The sequence below is a fragment of the Elephas maximus genome, chromosome 13 (assembly GCF_024166365.1).
Source record: "Elephas maximus indicus isolate mEleMax1 chromosome 13, mEleMax1 primary haplotype, whole genome shotgun sequence".
Lineage (NCBI taxonomy): Eukaryota > Metazoa > Chordata > Mammalia > Proboscidea > Elephantidae > Elephas > Elephas maximus.
Genome location: NC_064831.1, coordinates 75821166 through 75845665, shown reverse-complemented (window position 1 = coordinate 75845665; position 24500 = coordinate 75821166). Strand labels below are relative to the sequence as shown.

Sequence of the window (24500 nt, the reverse complement as noted above, 5' to 3'; positions counted from 1 at the left end):
GACTCTTTTTCCAAGTAAGGTCACATTTACAGGTTGCAGGTGTTAAGACCTAAACTTGCCTTTCTGATGATTTAGGAAATAATATTGGAATCATTATTTCCTGTCCTTGAGCGTAGAGAATGTGACCCAGCTGGAGCTGGGCCCACAAAGGCTCACAAGGACACATCAACTGGGCCCTGAGATAAAGACAATAGATGGGACAATCTTAGAAATTATCTTTTAGGGAAGAAAAATATCTTTATGGGAACTTTTCACATAAAGCCAATTAAACAGAACACAAAAGACTTTCCATTCTTATAGTTTTCTATTAACATTTAGTGAAGAGAAATTTGTTGGACCAGTGAAGACCCTCCTGACTGAAATCTGTACCAATGATTGTTAACAAAAGATGATTCAAAACGTAGGATCACAGTTTCTAGGCAGTCTGAAAAGGTGAAGCTTTCAATGGTTTTGCCCCTTTGTAATGTTAATATATACTGATGACTCTCTACCTTTCTTTGGACTTGACAGCCATGGCTGTGACAGCCTGCTTGTCTGTTTTTCCATTCTTTCCTATTCTGTAATATTCTTTGAACTTGGGCAGACATGGCTGTGGCAGCACGCTTGTCTGCTTCCCACTTTTGCCCTTTTGAATATATGCCAAGTAAAACTCTCTTTTTGCTTGACTGAACTTTGTGATGTTTTTACCGTACAACACTGAGAGCCACCTTTCAACCCATTACACCCTGTGAGGCCCTGGGGCCCCCCTCGGCTTCGTCCAGGTCAGCCTCTGTACACTCCCCACCCCCACTCCTGGCACCTCCCCTACCTCAAGCAACAGACAGAAAATCACCAGGTGTTCTTCCCACCTGCCCTCGGAGCCCCACACTTTTGGCTCCTCTGAGACCTGCTCCAACCTGTCTTACCTCCCAGGCTTCCTCCTCCCCCACCTGACACCTCTCCAGGACTCCCTGCTTTGAAAGCCCAGTCTGGGGCTCTCCACTCACTCGGCCCTCCACTGACCCACCTCCCAGAGCTCTCGGCCTCACTTGCTGACCTCCTCAGTAGCACCTGCCCTGCCCACCTCCGTCTCTCTGCCTTAAGGGTGTGTCCCTTCCAGTCTGGCCTGGGCACGGGCCCGCCTCTTCTCCCATCAAGGAGCATCCTGCTCCCTCCCACGGGCTCCCTGGACACCATCCCCCATCTCCACCCATGGCCTGGGACGCCCCGTCCAGCTCCCATCCATAGGACAAGATCCCTTGTCTCTCAGCCCTAATTGTTTAAAATCCTTCAGTACTCCACATTGCTCAGGTCAAATGCCATGCAAAGCATCATACTGCCTCTCCAGCTCATCTCCCACTATCGGTGCACCTGCGCTTCTCTGGAGGTGGGGAGATCCCCTTGCCTCTCCAGTCACCTCTCCCCAGGGTACAGTTTTCCTCATAAGGGGAAGCTGGCAGGCAGGCAGCCCACACTGAGTCTAATCGCACCATGGGGGCAGGAATGGCGCCTGCATGCTCAGTACAGAGCCTGGCACCTGGCAGAGGGTCAATGACAAGGGCTGAGGGCATGGTCAGGTGCTTGACTTGGGCAGGGCTGCTTTCCAAGAGGCCCCTCAGCCTGTTGCATTCCTGGGATTTCTCCTCCTCAGAGCCCTCAGGGGGCCACGGGGCCTCCTGCCCAGCTGGGCCTTATTGCTTCAGGGTCCTTGGGTCACAGGAGAGTCATCTATCCCCTCCCAGCACTCAGATCGGCACAAAACATGACCCCCAAGGACTTATTGTTCATAGAAGAAGCTGGACCACAAGTCTACTGGGCTTCCGGGGCACCTGGGGTCTGCACCTGGTCAGAGGATACAGGGAAGTGTTAGGCCAGATCCCACGTCAGACCTTGGCACCTTTTTTGGGAGTGTGGACAGGAGCAGTTAAGGGACAGGCTTTCCATCCTGGGACATTTATTAGCTGACTTACCATATATAAGTAAAAAAAAAATTTTTTTTAACCTCTCTGTGCCTCAGTTTCCTCATCTGCAGATAGTAGTAATACTTTGCTTCAGGGAGTTGTCATAAGGACTAGAGGGACAGAATACACCAAGTCTTGGCAGGCAGTAAGGGCTCAATACATGTTGTTAGGTACCCAGAGCCACTGAGTGGGCTCCAACTGCCAACATTTCAGTTAGTAGCCAAGCAGTTAAACATTTGTACCACTAGGCTCCTTCAATACTTGTGGCCATTTAAAAATTATTGTTATTATTATAGACAGCCCTAGGCTTCCAGTCTCTGGCTCTGATTGCCCCTCCCTTCAGCTCTAACCCTGAGACTTCTGCCCCTCTTCGAGTGGCCCAAGACCCCCAGGCTCAGTGGTTTGTTGGTAGAAATGTTTAACAACTGGGGGTGGGGTGGGAGAGTAGGCGGGATTATCCCTGATTCGTAGCATTTGCCGATTACCATGGTGTCAATGATCCCACCATGTCCTATTTCAAGCTACCAGTGTGAAGTTACAGAAGGCAGAGTGGGAAGGGATGCACACTGTTATATAGTATCTCCCTTCACCATGCAGATACAATAGGCATAAATAGCCTCAAGAATACAAATAATAGTAAAATGTGGTAAAATAAAAAGTGATGGATTTTTCATATTATCTTTGTTTTTAATATACTTTATTTAATTCCAAATATATATATTTCTGGAAACCCTGGTGGCATAGTGGTTAAGTGCTGCGGCTGCTAACCAAGAGGTTGGCACTTTGAATCCACCAGGTGCTCCTTGGAAACTCTATGGAGCAGTTCTACTCTGTCCTATAGGGTCGATATGAGTCAGAATCAATTTGACGGCAGTGGGTTTGGTGGTGGGTTTACATATATATTAATTTTTACTAATGGGTATGTTTAAGGACTGGCTCAAAAATTTTTTGAAATTTTAACGATGGGCTCTCACAAGCCAGTACATGCCGTCTCCAACATAGCGCTGCGGCTGCCCCTCACCTGCTCCTCTGGGGGACAAAGGGTTGCTCTGAGAACCATGGAGCTTGGCATCTGCCCACCTTCTCTTCATTCCAAAACTGACTCTTTGCAAACACCACATTTAAGGGGGGCTATCTTTTTTTTTTTTTTATCTCTAGAGTAGGGAGCCCTGGTGGTATAGTGGTTAAGCACTCAGCTGCTAACCGAAATGTCAGCGGTTTGAACCCACCAGCCGCTCTTGGGGAAAAAGGTGTGGCAGTCCGCTTCCACAAAGATTTATAGCCTTGGAAACCCTGTGGGGCCGTTCTACTCTGCATCACTATGAGTCGGAATCCACTCAACGGCCGTGGATTTGGCTTTGGATCTCTGGAGTTCCATATACCACATTTAGAGGCGGCATGACTTCCACATGCGGCCTATGATACATACCTGGGACCCTTACTCCTGGCCCTTGGCCTGCCATTCAAGTTCCACTCAAGGATAAAAAGCACAGACTTTAGACTTAGGCACCCAAACCACCAGTTGCCGCCGAGTCAACTCCGACTCATGGCAACCCCATGCGTGTCAGAGCAGAGCTGTGCTCCATAGGTTTTCTTGTTTTTAAATTAAAAAAAAAAAAAAAAAAAAAATTTGTGCTTTCAGTGGAAGTTCACAGTGCAAATTAGTCTCTCATTCAAAAATTTATATGCAAATTGTTTTGTGACATTCGTCACAATCCCTGCAATGTGTCAACACTCTACCACTTTCTCTTTCCACCCCGGGTTCCCTGGGTCCATTTGTCCAGTTTTCCTGACTCTTCCTGCCTTCTCCTCTTTGCTTTTGGCAGGTGTTGCCCATTTGGTCTCGCGTACTTGACTGAACTAAGAAGCACGCTCCTCACGTGTACTATTGTTTGTTTTACACGTCTGTCTAATCTTTGGCTGAAAGGTGGACTTCGCGAGTGGCTTCGCTCTGAGTTAGCAGGGTGTCCGGGGGCCATGGTCTCTGGGGTTTGGTTAGGCCAGTACATCTGGTCTTTTTTTGTGTGAATCTGAATGTTGTTGTACGTTTTGCTCCGGCTCTGTCTGGGACCCTCTGTTGTAATGCCTGTCAGAGCCGTTGGTGGTGGTAGCCGGGCGCCAGCAAGTTATTCTGGGCTCAGGCTGGCGGAGGCTGTGGTTAGTGTGGTCCATTAGTCCTTTAGTATTTTCCTTGTGTCTTTGGTTTTCTTCATTCTCCTTTGCTTCTGACAGGATGGGACCAATAGACGTATCCTGGATGGCCACTTGCAAGCTTTTAAGACCCCAGGTGCTACTCACCAAAGTAGGATGCAGAATATTTTCTTTATGGACTATGTTATGCCAATTGACTTAGATGTCCCCCAGGACTATGATTCCAGTCCTCAGCCCCAGTAATTCAGTCCTTCAAGGTGTCTGGATGTGTCTACGTTTTTTGTTTTTAACGTTTTATTGTTGTTTAGGTGAAAGTTTACAGAGCAAATTAGTTTCCCACTCATCAATTTATATGCAGCTTGTTTTGTGACATTGGTTGCAAACTTCATAGTGTTTCCAATGGCTGATTTTTTGGAAGGAGATAACCAGACCTTTCTTCCAAGGTACCTCTGGATGGACTCAAACCTCTAACCTTTCAGTTAGCAGCCAAAACCATCAACAGTTTGCACCACCCAGGAACTCTGAACTCAGACACACCTGGGTTGAATTCAGAATCTACTCTTTAATAGCTGTGTGACCATCAGCAAGTATTTAATCCCAAAGAGCCTCATTTCCTCATCTGTAAAATAGGAATAAGAATTTTATTAGAATTCGATTCAAATAGAATTGGGTTTTTTCAAAAATATCTTAATTGATAATACAATATTTAATGTGTACAAGTTTTGATATGTATATATTCATAAAACCGTCTTCACAACTAAGATAATAAGTATATCTGTCACTACAAAAGTTTCTTTGTGTCCCTTTGTAATTCCTCCCTCTTGCCTTCCTCTTCCCTCACCCAGTTCCCAGGCAGCCACTGATCTGCTTTGGTCATTGTAGATTAGTTTGCATTTTCTATAAACGGAATTGCACAGTATATACTCCGTTTCGTCTGGCTCCTTTCACTTACAGAGTTGTTTTGAGGATTAAATGTGCTCCTCCATGCAAAAGTCCCAGCACGTGCCTGAGTGCAAGCACTCAAAATCCCTGACCTGCTGTGTCAGTCAGCAGAGGCTCAGAGGTGCTGCAGTAACAAACAGCCCCCAAAATCTCAGTGCCTCACAACAAAGTTTACTTCTTGCTCCCATTACAACTCTGCACCAGGTGGTCTTCACTCAAAGACCCAGGTTGAAGGAGCAGCCTCTATCTGGGTCACTGCTAGTCTCCAGGCAAAAGAAAAGCAAACACAGTGGAGACTTTGTTTCTTAAAGTTTCTCCTTAGATGTGACACATCTCACATGCTTACATGCCATTAGCCAATTCTGATGTCAATGGTACGGGCCGTAAGATGCTCCCCCAGGGAGAAGTCATGAGTCTTTCAAACGGTAATATTAGCCCCATGTAATTCCACTATTACTGTTGCCATTATTACTCAGTTCTTCTATGAGCCTGCCAAGGACTTTACACATGTTATCCCACCAGTTCTCTTGGGCCCCATCACTAGGCAGAGCTGACTCCTCCCCAAGGGCCAGAGTCCTCTCATTCACCAACTCCCAGTGAGTAGGGTCAGATCATTGTTTTGGAAGCCTAGGGACTAGCTAAGCCCCGCAGGCTCCCTTTCTCTGTTATCCTTGGCCATGGCCCACTCGGTGCATAACCCAGCCCTCCTCTGAGCCTTCCCACTGGGCCCCACGGTCTGTGTGCTGCCTTAATCATAGCTTCTTTTCTGGATGAGCTGCCTAAACTGAGCGGCTTCCTTCTACACTGGGCTTTCTCCATAGACACAGCTTCCCCTGAGCCTCTTATCTGCCTCCCAGGCCTTCCGTGAGTGACCCACCTCACAGGCTTTTCCTCGACCTTGTTGCCACTGTTGCTCAGTCTCTTTCTCAAACTTAACTCTCCCCACCTTGGATCCTGCTCCTCCTGAAGTGCTCCAACTCAGAGTAGGGCCCTATTGTCCACAGGATCACCCAAGCCAGCCACCTGGTCATCTCCTGCCTCTCCCTTCCTTATCCCTGCCTCCATGTCCAATGAGAATCCTCAAAAACAACAAAAAACACAAACCAGTTGCTGTTGACACTGACTTATGATGATCCCACATGCGTCAGAGTGGAACTGAGCTCTGTAGGGTTTTCAATGGCTGGTTTTTTGGGAGTAGATCACCAGGCTTTTCTTCTGAGGTTCCTCTGGGTGGACTTGAACCTCTAACCTTTCTGTTAGCAGCTGAGCACATTAACTGTTTGCATCACACAGGGACTCTGAGAATCCCCAAGCCCTGTCAAATCCAGCTCCAGAATGTCCCAGGAGTCCTCCCCTTCCCTCCAGCCCCACTGTCCTGCCCTGACCTGGCCAGGGCCATGAACGTCCCCTCACCAAAGCCTCCTAACTGGCTCCCAGAATTTTTTTTTCCTTCCTTCTCATCTGTTCTCCACACTTAAGCTAGGGTGCAGAAATCAAAACATAATCACTCTCTCCCTGCCAACAAACACACAAACCACTCACTGGCTTCCTGCTGGCCTCTGGATAAACTGCAAATCCCTGACCCTCCCTGGCAGGGCCCTGCTCCCCTCTCAGCTCTCCATCACCTCCCCAGGCCTTGCGCTCTCCTCCCAGCTGTCACTCTCTCTTTGGCCTCCTAGGCTTTGTGCTCGTTTTTCCTTTTTCACGTCACGCGCTGTTAAACGAATTCCTGGACGCATCAACTGAGAAGTGCTTTCTCCAGGTATTCCCCCATCTCTCCGCGAAGAGTAAAAAGTAGGAGTCCCAGAATGTGCTCGGTGCCCCTGTACTTATGCCATCAGTTCTGTCTACTGTCAAGACGTGGAGGGCTGAAAACAGGTCCATCCATCTTTCAGCCTTGGGAGGATGGTGGAGCGGACGTGGGAGGGGGGTGGGGGAGAGAATAACCAATGAAAAAGGACAATAGTAACAAGCATAATAAACCGGAAAAACCAGTTCCCGTTGAGTGATTCTGACTCATCATAACCCCAGGAAGAGTAGAACTGTGCTCCATAGGGTTTTATTTATTTTTTTTAACAATTTATATAAATCGTTCCATGACATTGGTCACGATTTTCACAATGTGTCAGCATTCTCATTATTTCCACTCTGTTTTGTTTCCATTGATCAGGCTTCCCCTCCCCTCCTTGCCTTCTCATATTTGCTTTTGGGTAAATGTTGACCGTTTGTTCTCGTATAGTTGATTATTTAAGGAAGCACATTACTCGTGGGTGATATTGTTTATTTTATAAGCCAATTGATTGGCTGAAAGGTGACCTCCAGAAATAGCTTCAGTTCCAAGTTCAAAGAGTATCTTATGGCAATAGTCTCAGCCGGTGCCTGTGGTTTTAAATGGCTGATTTTTTGGAAGTAGATCTCCAAGTCTTTCTTCCAAGGTGCCTTTGGGTAGACTTGAACTGCCAACCTTTCAGTTAGTAGCTGAGTGCTTACCAGCTTGCACCACCCGAACCTGTAAAAACCCGTTGCTGTTGAGTCGATTCCGACTCATAAAAAAAAAAAATTTTTTTTTTTTTTTTCCCTAAAAGACAGAGTAGACCTGCCCCATATGGCTTCCAAGGAGCACCTGGTGGATTCAAACTGCTGACCTTTTGGTTAGTAGCTGTAGCTTTTAACCACTGCACCACCAAGGTTTCCTTACAGGACCCAGGTACTCCAAACTCATGTTTACTTTGCCCATCCTAAGTGCCATACACTAACCCAAGTACTCCATACAGACTAATTATTTTTTAGACCCATATGTTATTTTTTAAAATTGACGTATAACTTGCCTAGAGAAAATACAAAATCCTAAGTGAAAAACTCAATGAAGCTTCACAAAGTGACCACACAAGTGACCAGCACCCCAGAGGTCCCCGCTTTGTGCCCCTCTGTCTAGAACCTTCTCGGCGGGCACCTGCAATCCTGACTTCTACTACCATACAAGATGCATTCTGCCCGTTTTCGAAGTTCAAATAAATGAAACTGTATAGGTCTTTTGTGCCTGATCTCTTATGCTCAACATTTCACGTGTGAGATTTATCCAAGCTGTTGAGTGTAATTGTAGTTTGATGCTTCTCAGGCTAGGATTCCTTTTACCTATTTATGCATTCCGTGGTTGATGGGCATTCTGGTAGTTCCCAGTCTTGGGTGATTACATATAGTGCTGCTGTGAACGTTTTTGCCCACGTCTGTTGGCGGACACACACACTCTTTTGGCATCACTTCGTCATCGAGAAGGCAGAAGTTAACTCTAGTGGATACCACCATACAATTTTCCAGATTTCCCACCAGCTGTGCACGGAGCTCTGGACTCTTAACCCTCAGGACCACCCTCCACGTGCGATGTCATGGACAGCTGCCCCCAATCTCCTCCTCACTGGGGGCAAGCCCCCATGGTGTGATCGTAGGGCCAGGTTCGCTGGATTTCCTGTCCCTGCCTCCCAGCTGCAAGGCACTGCCCTGTGACCTGAGCTCTGTAATTAGAGGTGCACCCTAGGAGTTTGTCTCTTCAGGGAAGGTCAGTAGGGCCCATGGCCCTGAGGGTCCACTGCTGTAGGGTGACAGCTGTATTCCAGTTGGTTTTTTTTTTTTCTCCTGTGTTCTGGGCTTTCCACCTTCCCTTTGAGCCTGTGAGAACTTCTCCACATCCCTTTGTTGTTAGTGGCCATCGAGTCAGCTCCTGACTCATGGCAACCCCATCCACAACCAGATTGGACCATTGTTACTCATAGGGTTTTCACTGGCTTCGACCTCCATGGCCAGGAGGGCCCACCTGAGGCTGCCAGCCTGTGCCAGGCAGTGTTGCTGTACCTTGCCTGTTTGGCACAGAGTTTGGACCTAGGGATTTCCTTCCAACTCCTTACTATCACAGTGCATTTTAAACAGCTGATGGGTTGTTTGACAATTCCTGGGCCTGGGGCAGGACCCAACTGGTGAAGAGGAGGCAAAAAGAGGGTGGGAAACTCAGGGGTAGGAATCTCAGCAGAAAGTTCCCCCAAAGGGTAGAGTCCAGCTTTTGAGCGGGAGTTGCCTCTTTGAGAGGGAGTGGGTCCAGCCATATGAAAAAGTTCAGGAAAAGCTGGGTTAGCAGTTGACAGTCCAAATCCAAGCTCGCCTCAGTTAGATAAGCACTTCCCTAGCAAGAAAGGATTACTTTCCAGGGTGAGTAGCCTGCAGCTACTCAAGCCAGGGAGACCAAGGCAAGACCCAGGCAAGATGTATGTGGCCTGCAGCCAGCTTGGGAGCCACTCCGAGGGCTGGAGAGGGATCAAAGAAAGGGTATCCAGTGCCAAGTGCTCAGGACCCCGAGGCTGGAGAAAACCGTTACTCCCAGGTTGCCAGAGAAAAGGCTGTGATCTTTTGCAGTAGGAAGTGCCCTGGGCTTTTGTCCATCTCTTGGCCTCCAGTTTCACTGGAAGCTTGTGAGAGTCCAGAGATGGTGAGAAGGTACCTTGTCCCTCCCAGCGCAGCGCCTGAGCTGACTCACTAACCTTACCATCAGAGAATTCAACTGCAGCAAACCCCAGATGTGGCAGCCTCTGGGTTCTCCCCTCTGTTGCCTTGGATAACAGAGCAGCAGTCCCGGTGGCAGAGATGACATGTAGCAGTAACACCCTCCAACCCCCATCTGGCACGTCCACTCTGACCGATCAGTGCCTGAGCCATGTGTTGTTAGGTGTTGAGTCCGTTCCAACTCATAGAGACCCTATGCACAACAGAACAACACAGTGCCCGGTCCTGCACCATCCTCACAGTTGTCGTTATTCTTGAGCCCACTGTTGCAGCCACTGCCATGCGGTTGTAAAATATTTTGAATATCACCTCAGTCTGGGGGGTCCACAGACCCCAGCTTTTGAAAATTTTACCTGTACCTCTTGATCTCATAGCTTTGCAGAGGGGGATGCATTCCCAGCAATGCAGAGGCCAGCCTCCAGCTTGCCCCTCTCCAAGTTGTGGCCTAGTCCTAGGAGGGGGGTGGTCACCCCTGTTCCCAGGAGATCAAACTATGTTGGAGCTGAGCAAAAATGTAAAGTTTGCTCTTGAAAAGGCCAAAGATCCCCTTTTTCATGGGAAGTGCAGGCTCCCTAAAGGGCCCTCAATTCTCATCTAGGTCTGGCTAGTCAGAGTCCGGAGACCCTCACCCCAGTCCTCACCAAACACCAACTGCTCCCACTGTGCCAGCTGGGGTCCTACCTACTCCTGGGACAGGAAGTTTCAGTTTCCCCTCCCCTCTGTCTCTGCTTCTACCAATCACAAATCTGCTCTTCCATGTCTTCAAACCCTCATCTTATGCTTCGCTTGCTGCAGACCCCACCACTTGCCCTACAGCTTTGTTTCTACTGCCCCCTCTCTCTTCTGCAAGGACTTGAGCACCAGGTACTGCCATCTCTCTCCTCCCCATCACCAAGAAACTTCTCCTGACTTACTGCACCTACTTCCTCAACTCCCACTCCCTCTGCAAAAATACTAATGACAACAGCAGCCAGTGTTGACTGAGCCCTTTGTGGTCTACATCAATGACTTAGTTAATCCTCACACTAACCCATGAGGTGACAACTATTGCTACCACCTTTCATGGATGAGGAAACTTAGCCAGTGAGGTTAACTCCTTTTACAAAGTTTCGGTTGCACAGTTGGAATTGTAACCCACATTCTTACACAACCACCTTGCACTTCGGACCCTGCCTCCATCACTGGGTCACAACCACCTCTTCAAAGTTCTCTAACTTCACTCGTTCACTTGGGAGCCTTGGCTGGGGCAACTGCAAGCCCAAAGAAGAGGTTATCTCTTCACAGTCCTCCCTAAAATCTACTCAAAGTCCTCCCTTGACTCAGTCACTCCACTGTCCAGGCTCTCCTCTTCCTCCCCCTGCCCACAGGCTCTGTCCTCAACTCTCTCCTCTTATCCCTTGGCCATACCGCTTGTCCTCACAGCCTAAACCATCATCTCCTCTCTGGCCCACTCATGGGCTCCCAGCTGGCTGTGGACATCTGCCTCCAGATACTCCCAGGCAACTCCAGCCTACCATGTCTACAACCAAACTCCTCCTCTCTCAAATTCTACCACCACCAGCTCTCCAGCTTCTGAGGGTCCATCGGTCACCCTTCACAGGTCACTACCTGGTTCCTCCCCACTTCCTGCTGCCAGTGCCATTACCCTGGTTCAAATACCCCTTCCAAAGGGCTGAGCACAGGGCCCTGGAGAGCATAAACTATAACTTACTGTAAACAGGAATTACTGCTTGTCTCAATCACTCACTCATTCAACAGTGATTTATCGAGCTATTTGTGTCTGGCACTGTTCATAGCAGCTGGGGATACAGCACTGAACGAGAAATTCCTTGCCCTCAAGTAGCTTATATCCTAGGAGGGGGAAACAGTCAATAATTTAAACAAATACATATACAGTATGTCAGACAGCTATGGAAAAGGTAAGGCAGAGAAGGCAGACATGTGGTGCTAGGGTGAGGGTTGCTGTTTTGTATGGGATGGTCTGGGAGGCCTCATTTATAAGCCCCTCTTCCCCAAAGAGGATGGCATGATTACTGCGGGCTATGAGGTCAACCACCAAGGCCAAAGAGAACACACCTACCACCACAATTACCATATCCAGGGAGATACACTCTCAGTCTTGGGAATAAAAATCAGAAGACTTTATTTTTAATTTCTTTAAACTGGAAACACTGGTTGCTACCAAGAATGGGAACTCAGAGGCTGGGGGAACAGGGTGGGAGTCCTCTGCTAAAAAGCCTTTTGTTAATCTTGGATTTTGAGCTACATAAATGTATTTCCTATTTAAAACATTAATAGGAAAGAATTTAAACAGTCTTCTGGAAGGGATTGGTGATTTACATGAACTACTTCCCCAAACAGGCCTGCTTTCCAGTCTCCCAACCTCTGCCAGAACCACGGAAATGCAGAACCCTCAGTGTTCCCAACCTTGAGGACAGCCACTAACCACCTTCTGTAAGCATCCGCCACACATTGCTGTCCAAGTGTGTGTGGACACCAGGCTAACAGTGACCACAATGAGACAGGCGCTCTCTCGGTGGTAGGGCAGAGGACTTGGGATGTGGAAAATCAACACGTCTGCTAAGCCCACAACCCCCTCTACATCTGTCTCTTACAAGACTCTCCATCTTGGCTAGTGCTGAGCTTGGCCTTAGGCCTCACTCCTGATCTAGATCTTCAGGGACCACTCACTGCTGCATCCTGTTGGAAAGCCATGGGCAGATGGTCCACAAGTTGAGTTTAGCCAGCAGCTTGGCTTCAGCCATGCTCCTCTGGTTTCTTTCCTAGTGAAGCTGGGGCCAGAGAGGGCTTTGCTAGGGTGGCTCCATACTGTTGGGGAGGGAGGGCTGGCTCTATACATGGCAAAGGCCTGCATAAATAGGTGCTTGAAAGGACTCTGGGAGCTGGAACATCCTGACCTAATCCTCCATGTGAGGACCACAGGGCTATGGCCAGGGAAGGTGGGCTGTTTGGGGGCTGGCCCAGCTGGGCATAATGTGGTCGGCTGGGGGTGGAAAATGGTTATTGCCCTTTAAATATTCCATATACCACCAAGTCACTGACACCAGTCTCGACAAATTTAGGCTGCCAGCCAGACCACCATATCCCAGTAGGCTGAGCACTCTGCTAGAGGTCCTCAGCAGAGACAGTGTAGGAGGCAGGGCTTCGTTTCCTTCTCTCAATCTTGTGTGCCTAGAGCTGAGGTTGGCCCTCAACAGGCACTTTGAAATTGCATAATGAATGAATTTTAGATTTTCACTATAGGCAGTGAGCACTGAGAACCCAGTATTCTATCCCACCTCAGGAAATCCTCAGTGCAAACCACCCAGGGCTAAGGACTCCGAAAGGAAATTCAAACCCAGCCCATTTTCATCACTCACACCTCTCAGCAGCAAAACCTGCACCTTCTCCCTAAAAGGCTGATGAAGATTTCTTCTTAATCCATTAAAAACAAAGATGTTTATGGCTTTGCTGATAGCAGGCAAGAAAGCTAGGTGGATCAGCTGGCAACTTAAGTGGTTAACGATCAATTATTGTGGTCCATTTGAAGCGATTGAGTTTTCCACGTAAAAAAACTAGGCTAAAGTTTTATGCCATTTTAAAAGGCATGTGAGGGGTGCTGTCTGGATACCCACTGCTGGAATCTACAGGGCCAGCAATGGTTTCTGGAACCTACAGTCTCTGGCAGGCTAAACATCTGAAATTAAGACTACCCCAGGAAAGCCAGGACAACATATAGCTGCTCTGTAGCAATGCACTAAGCCACAAAGCTAATGAAACTCAGGAAAAATCAATTGGTTACAGCTTTGTGGCTCTTCACACAACACTTAGCACGCTGGCTTTGGTTTCCTCATCAGTTAGATAGAGGGACGTAGAATATTTCCCCAGCTTTTACCACTCTATGATGCTGGTTGTCACCGGCCACCTTCAAAACCAAGCCTGTTTTATTCTGCTTGCAAGAAGCTACTTAACCTCTTTGAGACTCAGTTTCCTTATCTATAAAAAAGAGGATGATAAATTGGGAGAGGCAATCCTGAACAGTGGGAAAAAAATGGACTTTGGAGTCAGTGAGGCAAACAGCCCCAAATCTTTCTTCATTTGCAAAATGGGGACAGTAGTATCTGTTTTAAGAATTAAACAAGATAAAATGCATGCAAAGACTTGCTCATGCCACTACACAGTAAATGCAAAATAAACACTGGTTTCCTTCCTTTGTTCCCATTTCACTTTCAGCAAATGTGAGAGGGACGTAAAAGTGTTGAAGTAAATCCTTAAGAGTGAGATTGGGGCCTTTTACATCAGATCTCTTCACCTACATTTCGTTCCTCTGACACAAGAGGCTTACCTCTGAGCAACACTGCCTATCACTAAACTTATTAGAGAGGTTCTGCAAGATTGAGGTCAAGAGTCTGCAGGAGAAACCAGCACGAATCACAGGACACACTTCTCAAAAATGGAAAAAGATGTGCCCCCCGCCCACGGTCAGTCTCGTTGGGTACCATCTCAGACCTGCTCTGTGGCAGCTTGAGGAGGCCGAGGGAACAGTCTGGGTCCTAGGCAGCTGGCACAAGGGGCCCCCAGGCCAGGAAGCTTTAGTGTGAAGGTGCAGTCCGCCCCCTAATTTCAAGGCAACTCAACATCATACCTGAGACCTGGCACAGGAAGCAGTGTGGAAGCAAGAGGCCCTGTTCTGAGAAGTAGTTTTTAGATCTAAATTAACCACAGGAAGAAAGACCTTTTATCACATGTAAACATTTACAGGTTTCCAATGCTCTGGAAGAATGTCACCTGAGAGGAGCAGGGCATGCCCACAAGCAGAGCTCAGGGAGGGACCCTTTGCACACTGGGGAAAAGACGCAGTGCTGCTACCGGTCTCAGCCAGCAGGCTTCCCAGGCCCTGAGCTTCCCTGTCAGGCCCAGGATGGCTGACACCAGCTCTGGCTCTCATATTCCAGAAGCCACTCAGGAGTGGGCAGTGGGTTTCCTGTATGATGGAGATTCATTGTTCATAGTAGAGGAACTGAACCTTTAGCTCCCCATGAGAAGAATGTATTTTAAACCTGGAAAGAGTCAATCTGAGATGTTCCACATGTTGTCAGCTTTACCTCTACAGCAGACATAGGGCCTCTTGCTTTTGAAGGAGGAACTTCTGGCTGTGCTGAGAGAGAAGGTCGTATGCGTGTGTGTCTAGGTGGCTGCTCTCCCTATTAGCAAAATGTGGTGGGCATGCCCAGGTCCATGATTTGGACACCTGTGAAAGCACAGCTGGGACTAAGCCAGTGGGGGGAACACATTCTGCAGGAGGTGGTAACCAGAAAGCTTGGCTATACAAAAGGATTCTGGGTATAGCAACCCTAGTAAACCAGCAGGTGACTCTGGTTCTCATCATAACACCCAGCTCTTGCCTGCCATGTACCATACCCCCAAATCTAAAGGATCAGCCCTTTTCTACCTATGGCATCTGGCCAGCAAAAGAAAAGCCTACATGACCTCAGAAGCTCTGTGATGCTAACGGTGAGACTCTAATCAGAGAATGTGTGATATCTACGTGGTGGGGTTCTCAGAAACAAGTGGGCCTGCTCAAGAGTCACCAATCGGTGGAAGCAGCTCCACACAGGAGGTAAGGGGTGCAGATGGCCTGGGCACTGTCATTGCCCATGAGGAAGTTGCGGCTTCTCCTCCCACCTGCAGTGGTCACAGGCATTAGAGAAGGGCACAGCTACATAGTGAGAACAGACACTCGACCTTTCCCCACTCCATGCCAAATGGCCTCCCCAAACAGAAAGGTAGAAAGGGCCAGGGTCCTGTGGTTTGATTCTTCTAAGGCTCAGAATGGGTTTTCTTTCAGGACTTGCTTGGCTTTGCTTGTTTTCAGGATTCCAATTCAGTCCAAGCCTCGATCCTCAGACAAACGGGGACAGGTTGGGGACTTTGATGTTGAGATCACCAATGTTGATGTTCCGAGGAATCTCAGGCAGGTTGATGTTTTTCACAGCAGACACAGCCCGGGCAGGTGCTGCTGAGAGGCCACCCTGGGGAGAAATGAGAGGTGGGTATGAGACAAATTCTCAGTGTCATCTGCTTTGAGAAAAGCAGGGGAAAGAGGCCTAGAAAAAGTCCAAACTGAGCACATGCAATCAAGTTTTGATTTTTCCTCCTTATTCCTCAAAGGCACGCAGACAAAGCAGTAAAGGTAAAGACAAAGCTGCCTTTAGGTTAAATGGGGACCGTGGTAAACCTGTTGCCGTCAAGTTGACTTTGACTCATAGCAACCTTGTAGGACAACAGAATTGCCCCACAGGGTTCCCAAGGCTGTAATCTTTACAGAAGCAGACTGCCACATCTTTCTCCCGCAGAACAGCCGGTGTGTTCAAACTGCCAACCTTTCGGTTAGCCACTGTGCCCCCAGGGCTGGTACAGGGATTCAAACTCTGCACTCCTTCAAGACTATCTGCTCCCCAAGGGTGTACGCTGTGTCCTATGTAGTCTTACAGCCCCGGCATCTAACAGTGCCCAGCACACGAGAAGTGCTCAACAAATGTCTGCTGAAGTATCCGCATCATATAAATATCAGGGCACTTTTCAGGTGATGAAACAAATCAGAGCAAAACAAAACAAAAAAACGCTTTTCTCAAGAAACGGAAGACTTATAGACAAGTACAAAGCCACAGAAAAATTCTCAAAAGGAAGAGGAATGTCATAGCTCTAGGGCAACTGTTGGCCAGCTCATCATGTGAAATGGAAAAGAACTGGCTTTGGAAATGTCATGTGGCAACAAGATGGGAGGTGATGACACGTGGGAGGTGGGGTGGTGGAAAGTGATACAAAGACTGGTGACGGAACACAGAGAAAACAGATGACTACGGTCAACCCTCACCCTCCAGGGTCATGCCCAGTGTGTGCACAGAAAGGGAGATGTTGACACAGACTCTCAAAATCATTATCTTCCTCGCTGACTACTTTCAGGATACCGACTTCAGTTTCATCCTCGCCCAGCAAGTCTCTATGTCTTCTGGTTTCCAAATCCCTTGCCTCTGACTCACTTATTATTCCTGGAGGCTTCCCAGCCCGCATTTCTACAAGAACTATAGCTGCCACAATAACTGTGGTCTGGAAAAGCTTCTTCAGCAGGACTGCCAGTTCTCACAGAAAGAATCTGCGGTTTTGTAAGATCGAGTTCCGTTACACAAAGCAGTGAAGCTCTTTATGACATTCAGATAATTAAAGAGGTAATGCGTTCTGGTATTTCTGCCATGCGTGGAGGTGAGTGCCTAAAATCTCTACTCCCTGCTAAGACTGAGGAAGAAGATGGCAAGACGTCACAGGGGTAGGATGGAATCTACTGTCAACATCTGTATCAAGCCCAGTGCCATATGGGGGTGGACTAGGGTAGTTATTTAAAAACTTCAGCCCAGACTCTAATGTAGCTTTTTATAAGGCTAACTGGAAAGGAGGAAACTGGCAACTCTTGGATCTGAAAGATACCATGAGAAATGGCTGCTAGGAGATCAGACTCACAGAGCACACAACTAGGAAACCACACTGGAACTGGAGAAGGGAATTCTGGGCCCCTTCAGGGAACATGTGGCTTTGAAAAACGGAATTATAAACCACAAATATGGGCCCTAACCCCCCAAGCCAGAAACTGTTTGCCTTCCTCTGCCATCTAGCTTTCCCATTCACACTTCCAGCCTGAAAGGAAGAGTGTCCAAACCTCATTTCTACCTGTTTAATTTTTAGAACTGACCTTCAAATCAATCAGTTTTGATGAATTCAAAGAAGAAAGAAGATGAGTATGAAATGGCTCCCAAGTTTCCAGAGCAACACAGACCAACACATGTATACCCCCTCCCTCTGCCCAGGTCTTTCTCTCACCAGCCAGGGCAGGAGTCCAGGGGGTTACTCACCTCAGACTTCTCCAGCCTGTTTTGAGCTTCAATCTGGGCCACAATTTCATTCATGTTTGTTTCCAGCACCATCCCACCCATCACCACCTCCTGAAGGATATAGTGCACCTGGAGGGGAAACAAAAATGAGAAGAGTCAGAGCACTCAGTGACGGTTAGGGTGCAGCCTAGAAGGAAACCTCGCGGTTTTCCTGCAGCAGCAGTCAGGCACATCATGTCCTGATTCACCACCTTGAATGAGACCACACGGCATTTCCCCAACATCTTGGGCATATCACAATGAATCTCTCTCATCAGCAGTGGTAGACGTGCCTGGTGACACTTAAGGAAGGGAGGTGGTAGCAGAGACCACAGGCTTGGAAATCAGACAGACGGTGTTTAAATCCCATCTCTACCATTTGTTAGTGCTTCAAGCTTCCTTCCTGGATTGTGGCGAGGGCTGAGGGAGGTAACGTGTGTGAAGCACCTAGCCTGGTACCTGGCACACACTGGGTTCTAAATAAGTAACTGATGGTTTTCATTACTCATATGGTCATTATCAACACTGATTGCCACTAAGTCAGTCCAGCTATGACAGAACAAGCCCTGTATAAGAAGCTGAACGGCAATGTCTCCCAGGCTCTGCAAGCCAGATTCTCTAGCCTGCACTTGCTGGAGGGAAGCGATCGGGTAAAACAGAGCCTATTCCTCTGCACCCGTTCTCATCCCCTATCTACAGCTTAGATTAGAACCAGCTTAGAATAAGTACTCGTCTAAGCATGAGCGTCACAACCAGCACTCAGGTTCCAGCTAGCCAGCAGTTCTCTAAACAAAGCTGAACCCCAGTGCACTCAACTGCTGTGACAGCGTAAAGCTTATTCAACTACTCTCTCCTACGGGGCAGGAAAGCTGCTACGGAAAGCCCGGGGTGAGTCAAGGCAGAGGTGCCCATTGGGTGGTATGTCATCTTTCAAATCAAATCATATCAACATGGCTTTCAAGGTGTTTATAGTCAAATTAGGGAGATAGCAAGTACCACCTTGTATTGTTAACGAAGAGCCAAACTGGTGAAATCGTTTTCTAAGAGGTCAGAGGAGGGAGAGAGCACTGGCTGCAGAAACCAGAGACGGCTTCTCAGAGGCAGTGGGAAGACTGAAGCTAGGGTCTGACATCAGAGAAAAGAGGGAAAGGACTTCAGGCGGAAGACACTGGAAGAAGCAATTCAGCTGGTGCATGGACAGGTATGAGGAACACTTGTTCTGGCTAGAACAGCAGGATTGTGCAAGAGGGAGGCTAAATATTAGTCTGAGAAGGTAGTTTGCATCTAGAGTAGGGTTTCTCAACCTGGGCACTACTGACATTTTGAGCCAGATAATTCTGTGTTGTTGGGACTGTCTTGTGCATTGTGGTGGCATCCCTGGCCTCTACCCACTTGATTGCAGTACTACCCTTCTAGCTGTGACAACCAAAAATGTTTTTGCCCTGGAGGGTAGGGGCAAAATTGTCCCCAGTTGAGAACTACTAGAGACTAGCCTCCAAACAGTGGAGGATTAGAAGGTCAATCTACTCTGTAGTCAATGAAAAGCCAAGAAGAAAGACATGTCTGTGTGTAGGTGCGTAGGCATTTCTGACATGAAGGTCTGTGGCACATCAGTTCTCCACATTTTGCCCACAGCAAAGGGAGGAAATGTACCGGCAGATGTAACTGGGGTATCTCTGCTGACCTTGGGGCGTGGGAGTGAAACAAAGCGGGGCATTCCCTCATGTGTGTCTACACTGGGCTTTACTTACCACTTTTCTGCCTACATACACATGCTCACAAGGTGTCCTGAATTTCATATAATATAAATTATTTCCTTGGCCATATGTGAATGAAGATTTAATGGTATAAGCCTCACATTTAGATAAATTTATGAAATGTTAAACAAGGCTGGTCTTGTAACTGTTCCCTGAAGAACTCCATTGTTTATATTTCCCCATCAAGAAATGGGTCTCTATACGAGTACTTCTTTTGTTTAATCAACACTTTCTTCATGGGGAAAAGTAGTACTGTTGAGTGTTTACTGCGTGCCAAGTACTTTATGTAAGTTACTTTAACTTTACAACATCCGTGTGAGGTAGGTAATATAAGCTTCATTTTATATAGGAGGCAACTGACGCATGGAAAAATCAATAAGCCATCCTCACGTCACATGTGCTGGGTCTAGGTCTGTCTTATTCCAGAGCTCATGCTCTCCCCTTTCCACCACGCTTCTTCAGAATCCCAAACTGGTTTCCACCCCATTCATCCCTTGCCCCCATCCACATGGAATCATTTTAAGACCTGCCTTTGATGTGTCAAAGATCTTGTATTATTTCATGCTTTATCCCCAAGGCCCAGAACAATTCCAGTGCAGAGTAGGCAGGTGAATGAATAAAAGGTTTTTCGTAAAAAAGAAGCATACTCCTTGGGCTTTAGGGATTAAGCAGATGGAGAAGGTGGTGTAGTAGAAGGCCTAACACATGGTATCATGAGGACCAGTCGTTGCCTAGTAGAAGAAGTCAGTTAAGATTTCTGATTTGAAAGCTGTGCATTAAGTCAGCATTTTCAAATACTAGTCAAAATGTGTTCCAAATGCAAAAACGAAAAACAGAAATTAAGTTCCATTTTTTGACAAATCTAGAAAATAACCAAAATGCCAGACACCCAAACAGGTGGAGGAGCTATCAAAAGTAGCAGCTCCCTGTAGTAAGTTGAATTGGCAAATGCTGTGTGACAGATAAATTTATAGCAACAACAAAAGAGTAGCTGCTTAGGTTGCTTATGTACAATCAAACACTTCAGGGGATTTGGTACCTTGGTTTGGAGGTTTAGGGTTATAGCTTCATGGGACATCCCAGTTAATTGGCCTAAGAGCAAGTTTAGTGCTTCTGTTCTACCTTCTAGTTCGTTGTGTAGTACCTGGGATCTTAAAAGCTTGCAAGTGCCATCCAAGGCACAACCATTGATATTCATCTGGAGCAACAGAGGAAGGAGAGTCAGGAATAGGAGGGGGAATATGGAACGCATGGCTAGTTGCCTCAATAAACAACTGCCTCCTCTGCCATGAGGCCAGAAGAACTGGATAATGTCTGGCTACCATTACTAAACATTTTAATCAAAGATTGCACAGAAGAATCCTGATCAAAAGAAGGAAAATGCTGAACAGAATTTCAAATTCTCATGGACTCTAGACTTTCTGGAGCCCTGAAACTATTGTCTGAGATAATCTTTAAACCTTAAGACAAAAATATCCCCTGATGTCATCTTAAAACTGAAACAATCATTTAGCTTAACTAGTAAAAAAAGGCCTACCTTGGGCATTGTGCTCTTTTAAGAACTATCTATATGGGATCAAACTGACAACAGCAATTTGAAAGATGAGACGGGAACCTCAGGGGGCAGTGAGTTTATGTTAATGATGGAGGAACAACTCAGAAAAGGCGGGTGGGAATGGCTGCACAACTGGAAGAATGTAATCAATGTCATTAAATTGTACATGTAGAAACTGTTGAATTGGTGTATGTTTTGCTGTGTATATTCTCAACAGCAACAAAATAAATAAAATATAGGGGAAAAAAGGCAGGGGGCTCAAGGAAGGACTCTTTTCCTTCACAGAAGGAAAAGGAGAAAGAATGCTACACAGAGAGGATACAGGAGCTACAGATACCAGAAAGAACTGCAAAAATATACTTCCTATAGGTGAAGGAGGAAACCCTGGTGGTGTAGTGGTTAAGAGCTACAGCCGCTAACCAAAAGATTGGCAGTTGGAATCCACCAGGCACTCTTTGGAAACCCTATGGGGCAGTTCTACTCTGTCCTACAGGGTTGCTATGAGTCGGAATCAACTTGATGGCAATGGGTTTGGTTTTATAGGTGAAGGACACACCCTCTAATGCCAAACAAGTTCCTTGTTTTTGGAAGGCAGGCACTTTCCTGGACCTGGGGTTGGGGCTAATGGAAGAAGCACACGAATAAGCTATATTTGCATCATATAGTTGGTTTCCATGTGCAGACAACCTTTGCACTGAAGAAAATCTCACAGATGCCTAGCTTCATTGTCTGGGTAGATGTAAAGACTAAGTGAGCTCACACACACACACAAAAAAAACGTGAGCTCACAGAGAACCCTAAATCATGACAATTGCAGCCAGCTGGGAACACAGGCCAGGCATCTCCCCCAAACAAGTATTCTGCAAATAGCTGGTCCTTGGAAAACTCACCTATTTAAAGATGAGTTAAAAAAATGAAATCAGCACAGAATCTATACAAAGATACAAGAAAAAATTAGGACACAAACAGAAAAACCAAATGGCAGACTTAATACCACACACTGCAAAGCTGCTGCCATGGGGCAGATAAAACTGTAATAAATTTTGTAAAATTAAAAAAAAAAATTAATGAAACAGTTGTCTCTATGAAGCAAGAGCTCAAAGCAGAAGTACAAGAGCTAATGGGAGAGGTAGGAAGAGAGGAAGAAGAGATCTATACCAGCAGATATCAGGACTGACGAGAAAAAAAAAAAAACCAGAAATGAAGGTGAAACCGGATGGAGCAAAAGGGAGAAGAGAGACTTTAAAAACACAGTAAGGAACAAAGAATAATGAAAAAAAGCAAATAAAATGAAATCGAAACGGAGCGTTAAAAAGGTTAGAAAGAAAATGAGACAAGACAGCAAAGGAGATACAACATGCATAAAAGAGACCTCTAACAATGGAAAAGAATATGGGGAATTAGTTCATAAAGATTACATCAAGATATAATTTAAGAATGTTCCTGAAATAAAAAAGTTCTGTGATCTACTTGCTAAAATGGCACATTATATCCCACAGAAAACAGACCCAGGACAGTTGGTGCCAAGATCCACATTTTAGGTAAGATTTCTGGACTTCTGCAACCAGGCAAAAAAATCAAACACTTTAAAGAGGGATAAAATCTTGAAATTTTCCACTTAAGTAACACTTAATGTTAGCAGGAAAAAAAGCAACACCTACAAAATTCTCAAGGAGACAAACTGTGACCCAAGGATTTTATACTCAGTCAATGGTCAATCAAGAATAATAGGACAGGGAATGTTGTTCCCATGAGTTTTTCCTGAGGAATCTACAAAAGAAAAACTTCTGCCAACCAAGGGATAATTGGAAAAAATATGGCAAAAAGAAGAATGAAAGACTGGTGGTGGGCACTGAATCTACTGGGTGACCACAGAACTTCAGTGCTATATGCCTTGACAACGTAGAAATGCTACAGCTAGTAAAACTTAGGAAGGGAAGGTGGAAAGGAAGAGGGAGGTAGAGTAAGAAATCAGCACATTCCCTTATCCTCAATAACTGAGCGCCAATGGATGTCATTTAAAACTAACAACTCAAGTAATAAAGACATGGTTACTATGACTTCTTCCCTAATGCCCAAACCCACCATGATTTGCTATAAAGAATACCTTGCAAGCTACCAAACTTTTGATGTAACGGGCAGCAAGACCTTTTCTGCTGACTAGAGTCTGATGTCATTTTTCTTGCATAAAACTCAACCAGAATGCAACATCTACAATTTCCAGTTTCCCTGAAGTGCAGGGAGAACTCAGACCCAGGTGACACACTAAGTACAGGATCCTTCTAGATTTTTAGGACCCCCCCATTCCCAGTTTTTTCTTTGTATCTTGCCCAAACCTAAATGAACTTCATTTCCCTTTTTAAGTAACTTGCCTTTCTGAAGTATTCAACCTAGTTTTCAAAGAAACAGCAATTCTCTTTTCTCACTCATAGTTTATCTGAATACTATTTAATTAAATTACAAATTACAATACCAGTATAACTGGCCTAGACAGATATGAAAACATCACAATTGATCCTTGGTAAGAATACTGACTTAACTGGTGTGAGTGAGCAAAGCATGGGCAACTGGGGACCATCTTACTGCTGCCCATGTTAATTTCACAAGTCAGTTAAGACCTCTTCTACTGATTATGAAGTGGACCAAGAAAGACCGGTAAAATTTCTGAGTGGAGATAGGGAGGGCTTGAGAAAACTAGAAGTTGCCAAGCATGGGTATGGGGAGAAGGCAGCCAAGGGTCAATACTAACCTCATGTGCCCACAGAACCAGGGGTACAGTCAGGTCACAAAAGAAAAGTTCCATTAAAACAAACAGGAATTGACTGATGGGTGGATGTTGAGGATACCAGTAAAGTCCAGGTATAATCTACTTCAGACAACACTAAAAAGAGAGGCTGGGAGAAAAGGAGATTTGAAATCTGAGTCATGTAGATGACATTAAAAACCACTAGAAGAAAGCAAAGAAATAAGGATCTTTGAGAGCCCAAAACCCAGCCTAACCCAGTGTACACAGAACAAATATAAAGTATCAAGTAACAATGGCTGACAGCTTTCTGCTAATTTAGCAATTGTTTAAAATAATGACACTGTCAAAATTCATTAAGAGGTGTTTGTTGACAGAGTTTCATCAAAAGTGCTTTGATTTCTTAGTTCTTGGCAAATCTAATGGTAACTTGGTCTAGGACTAATCACAACCAGGAAGAGCTTCATCTGAACATAAAGATTATTAAGATAATTCTAATAAACCAATAGGAGAAGGCAATGGAGAAAACACTTGAGGGATTAATCTGAAATCTCAACAGGCAAAATGCTGGGTCGAAACTCATGTTTTTTCCAAGGTTAAGATACACAAATTTCATGGTCAAACACTGGTGAGTAAAAGCTAGCATTCATAGTTATGTCCTATTTAAAATTCTCTCTTGAAATCTCTTAGAATGGTTTAAAAGTAGAAATGATGACAAATAGTCAAAATGTCTACTCTTCTGAAGACAATCCAACCTGCTATTAAGCCTCTCTTCTCTACACATCTGTCTCCCTTCATTTTTCTTTTCTAGGAAGCTATTACATTGTCCTCCCTTCTGCTGGAGCTAACTGGTTCCAGTGGACATCCAATTTGGTCCCACAATGTTTTCCTTCAATACATTACTGTTTGAGACCTTCTCCATCTCATTCCGAGATC

At 46.1% G+C, this 24500-nt stretch overlaps 1 protein-coding gene across 2 annotated transcripts in view; it reads right to left on the bottom strand.

Moving 5' to 3' along the window:
* Nucleotides 1-9560: 9560 nt before the first annotated feature.
* Nucleotides 9561-24500, bottom strand: part of AP3S2 (adaptor related protein complex 3 subunit sigma 2) — a 53517-nt gene continuing 38577 nt past the window's right edge. The window contains exons 4-5 of one of the 2 annotated variants that reach the window (XM_049905651.1): nt 17492-17599; nt 9561-15616 (exon numbers count right to left, since the gene is read on the bottom strand). In XM_049905651.1, the coding sequence (XP_049761608.1) occupies nt 15488-15616; nt 17492-17599 (237 nt within the window). In that variant the 3' untranslated portion in view covers nt 9561-15487. The remainder of the gene's footprint in view (nt 15617-17491; nt 17600-24500) is intronic. The other variant, XM_049905650.1, reaches the window with a different exon arrangement.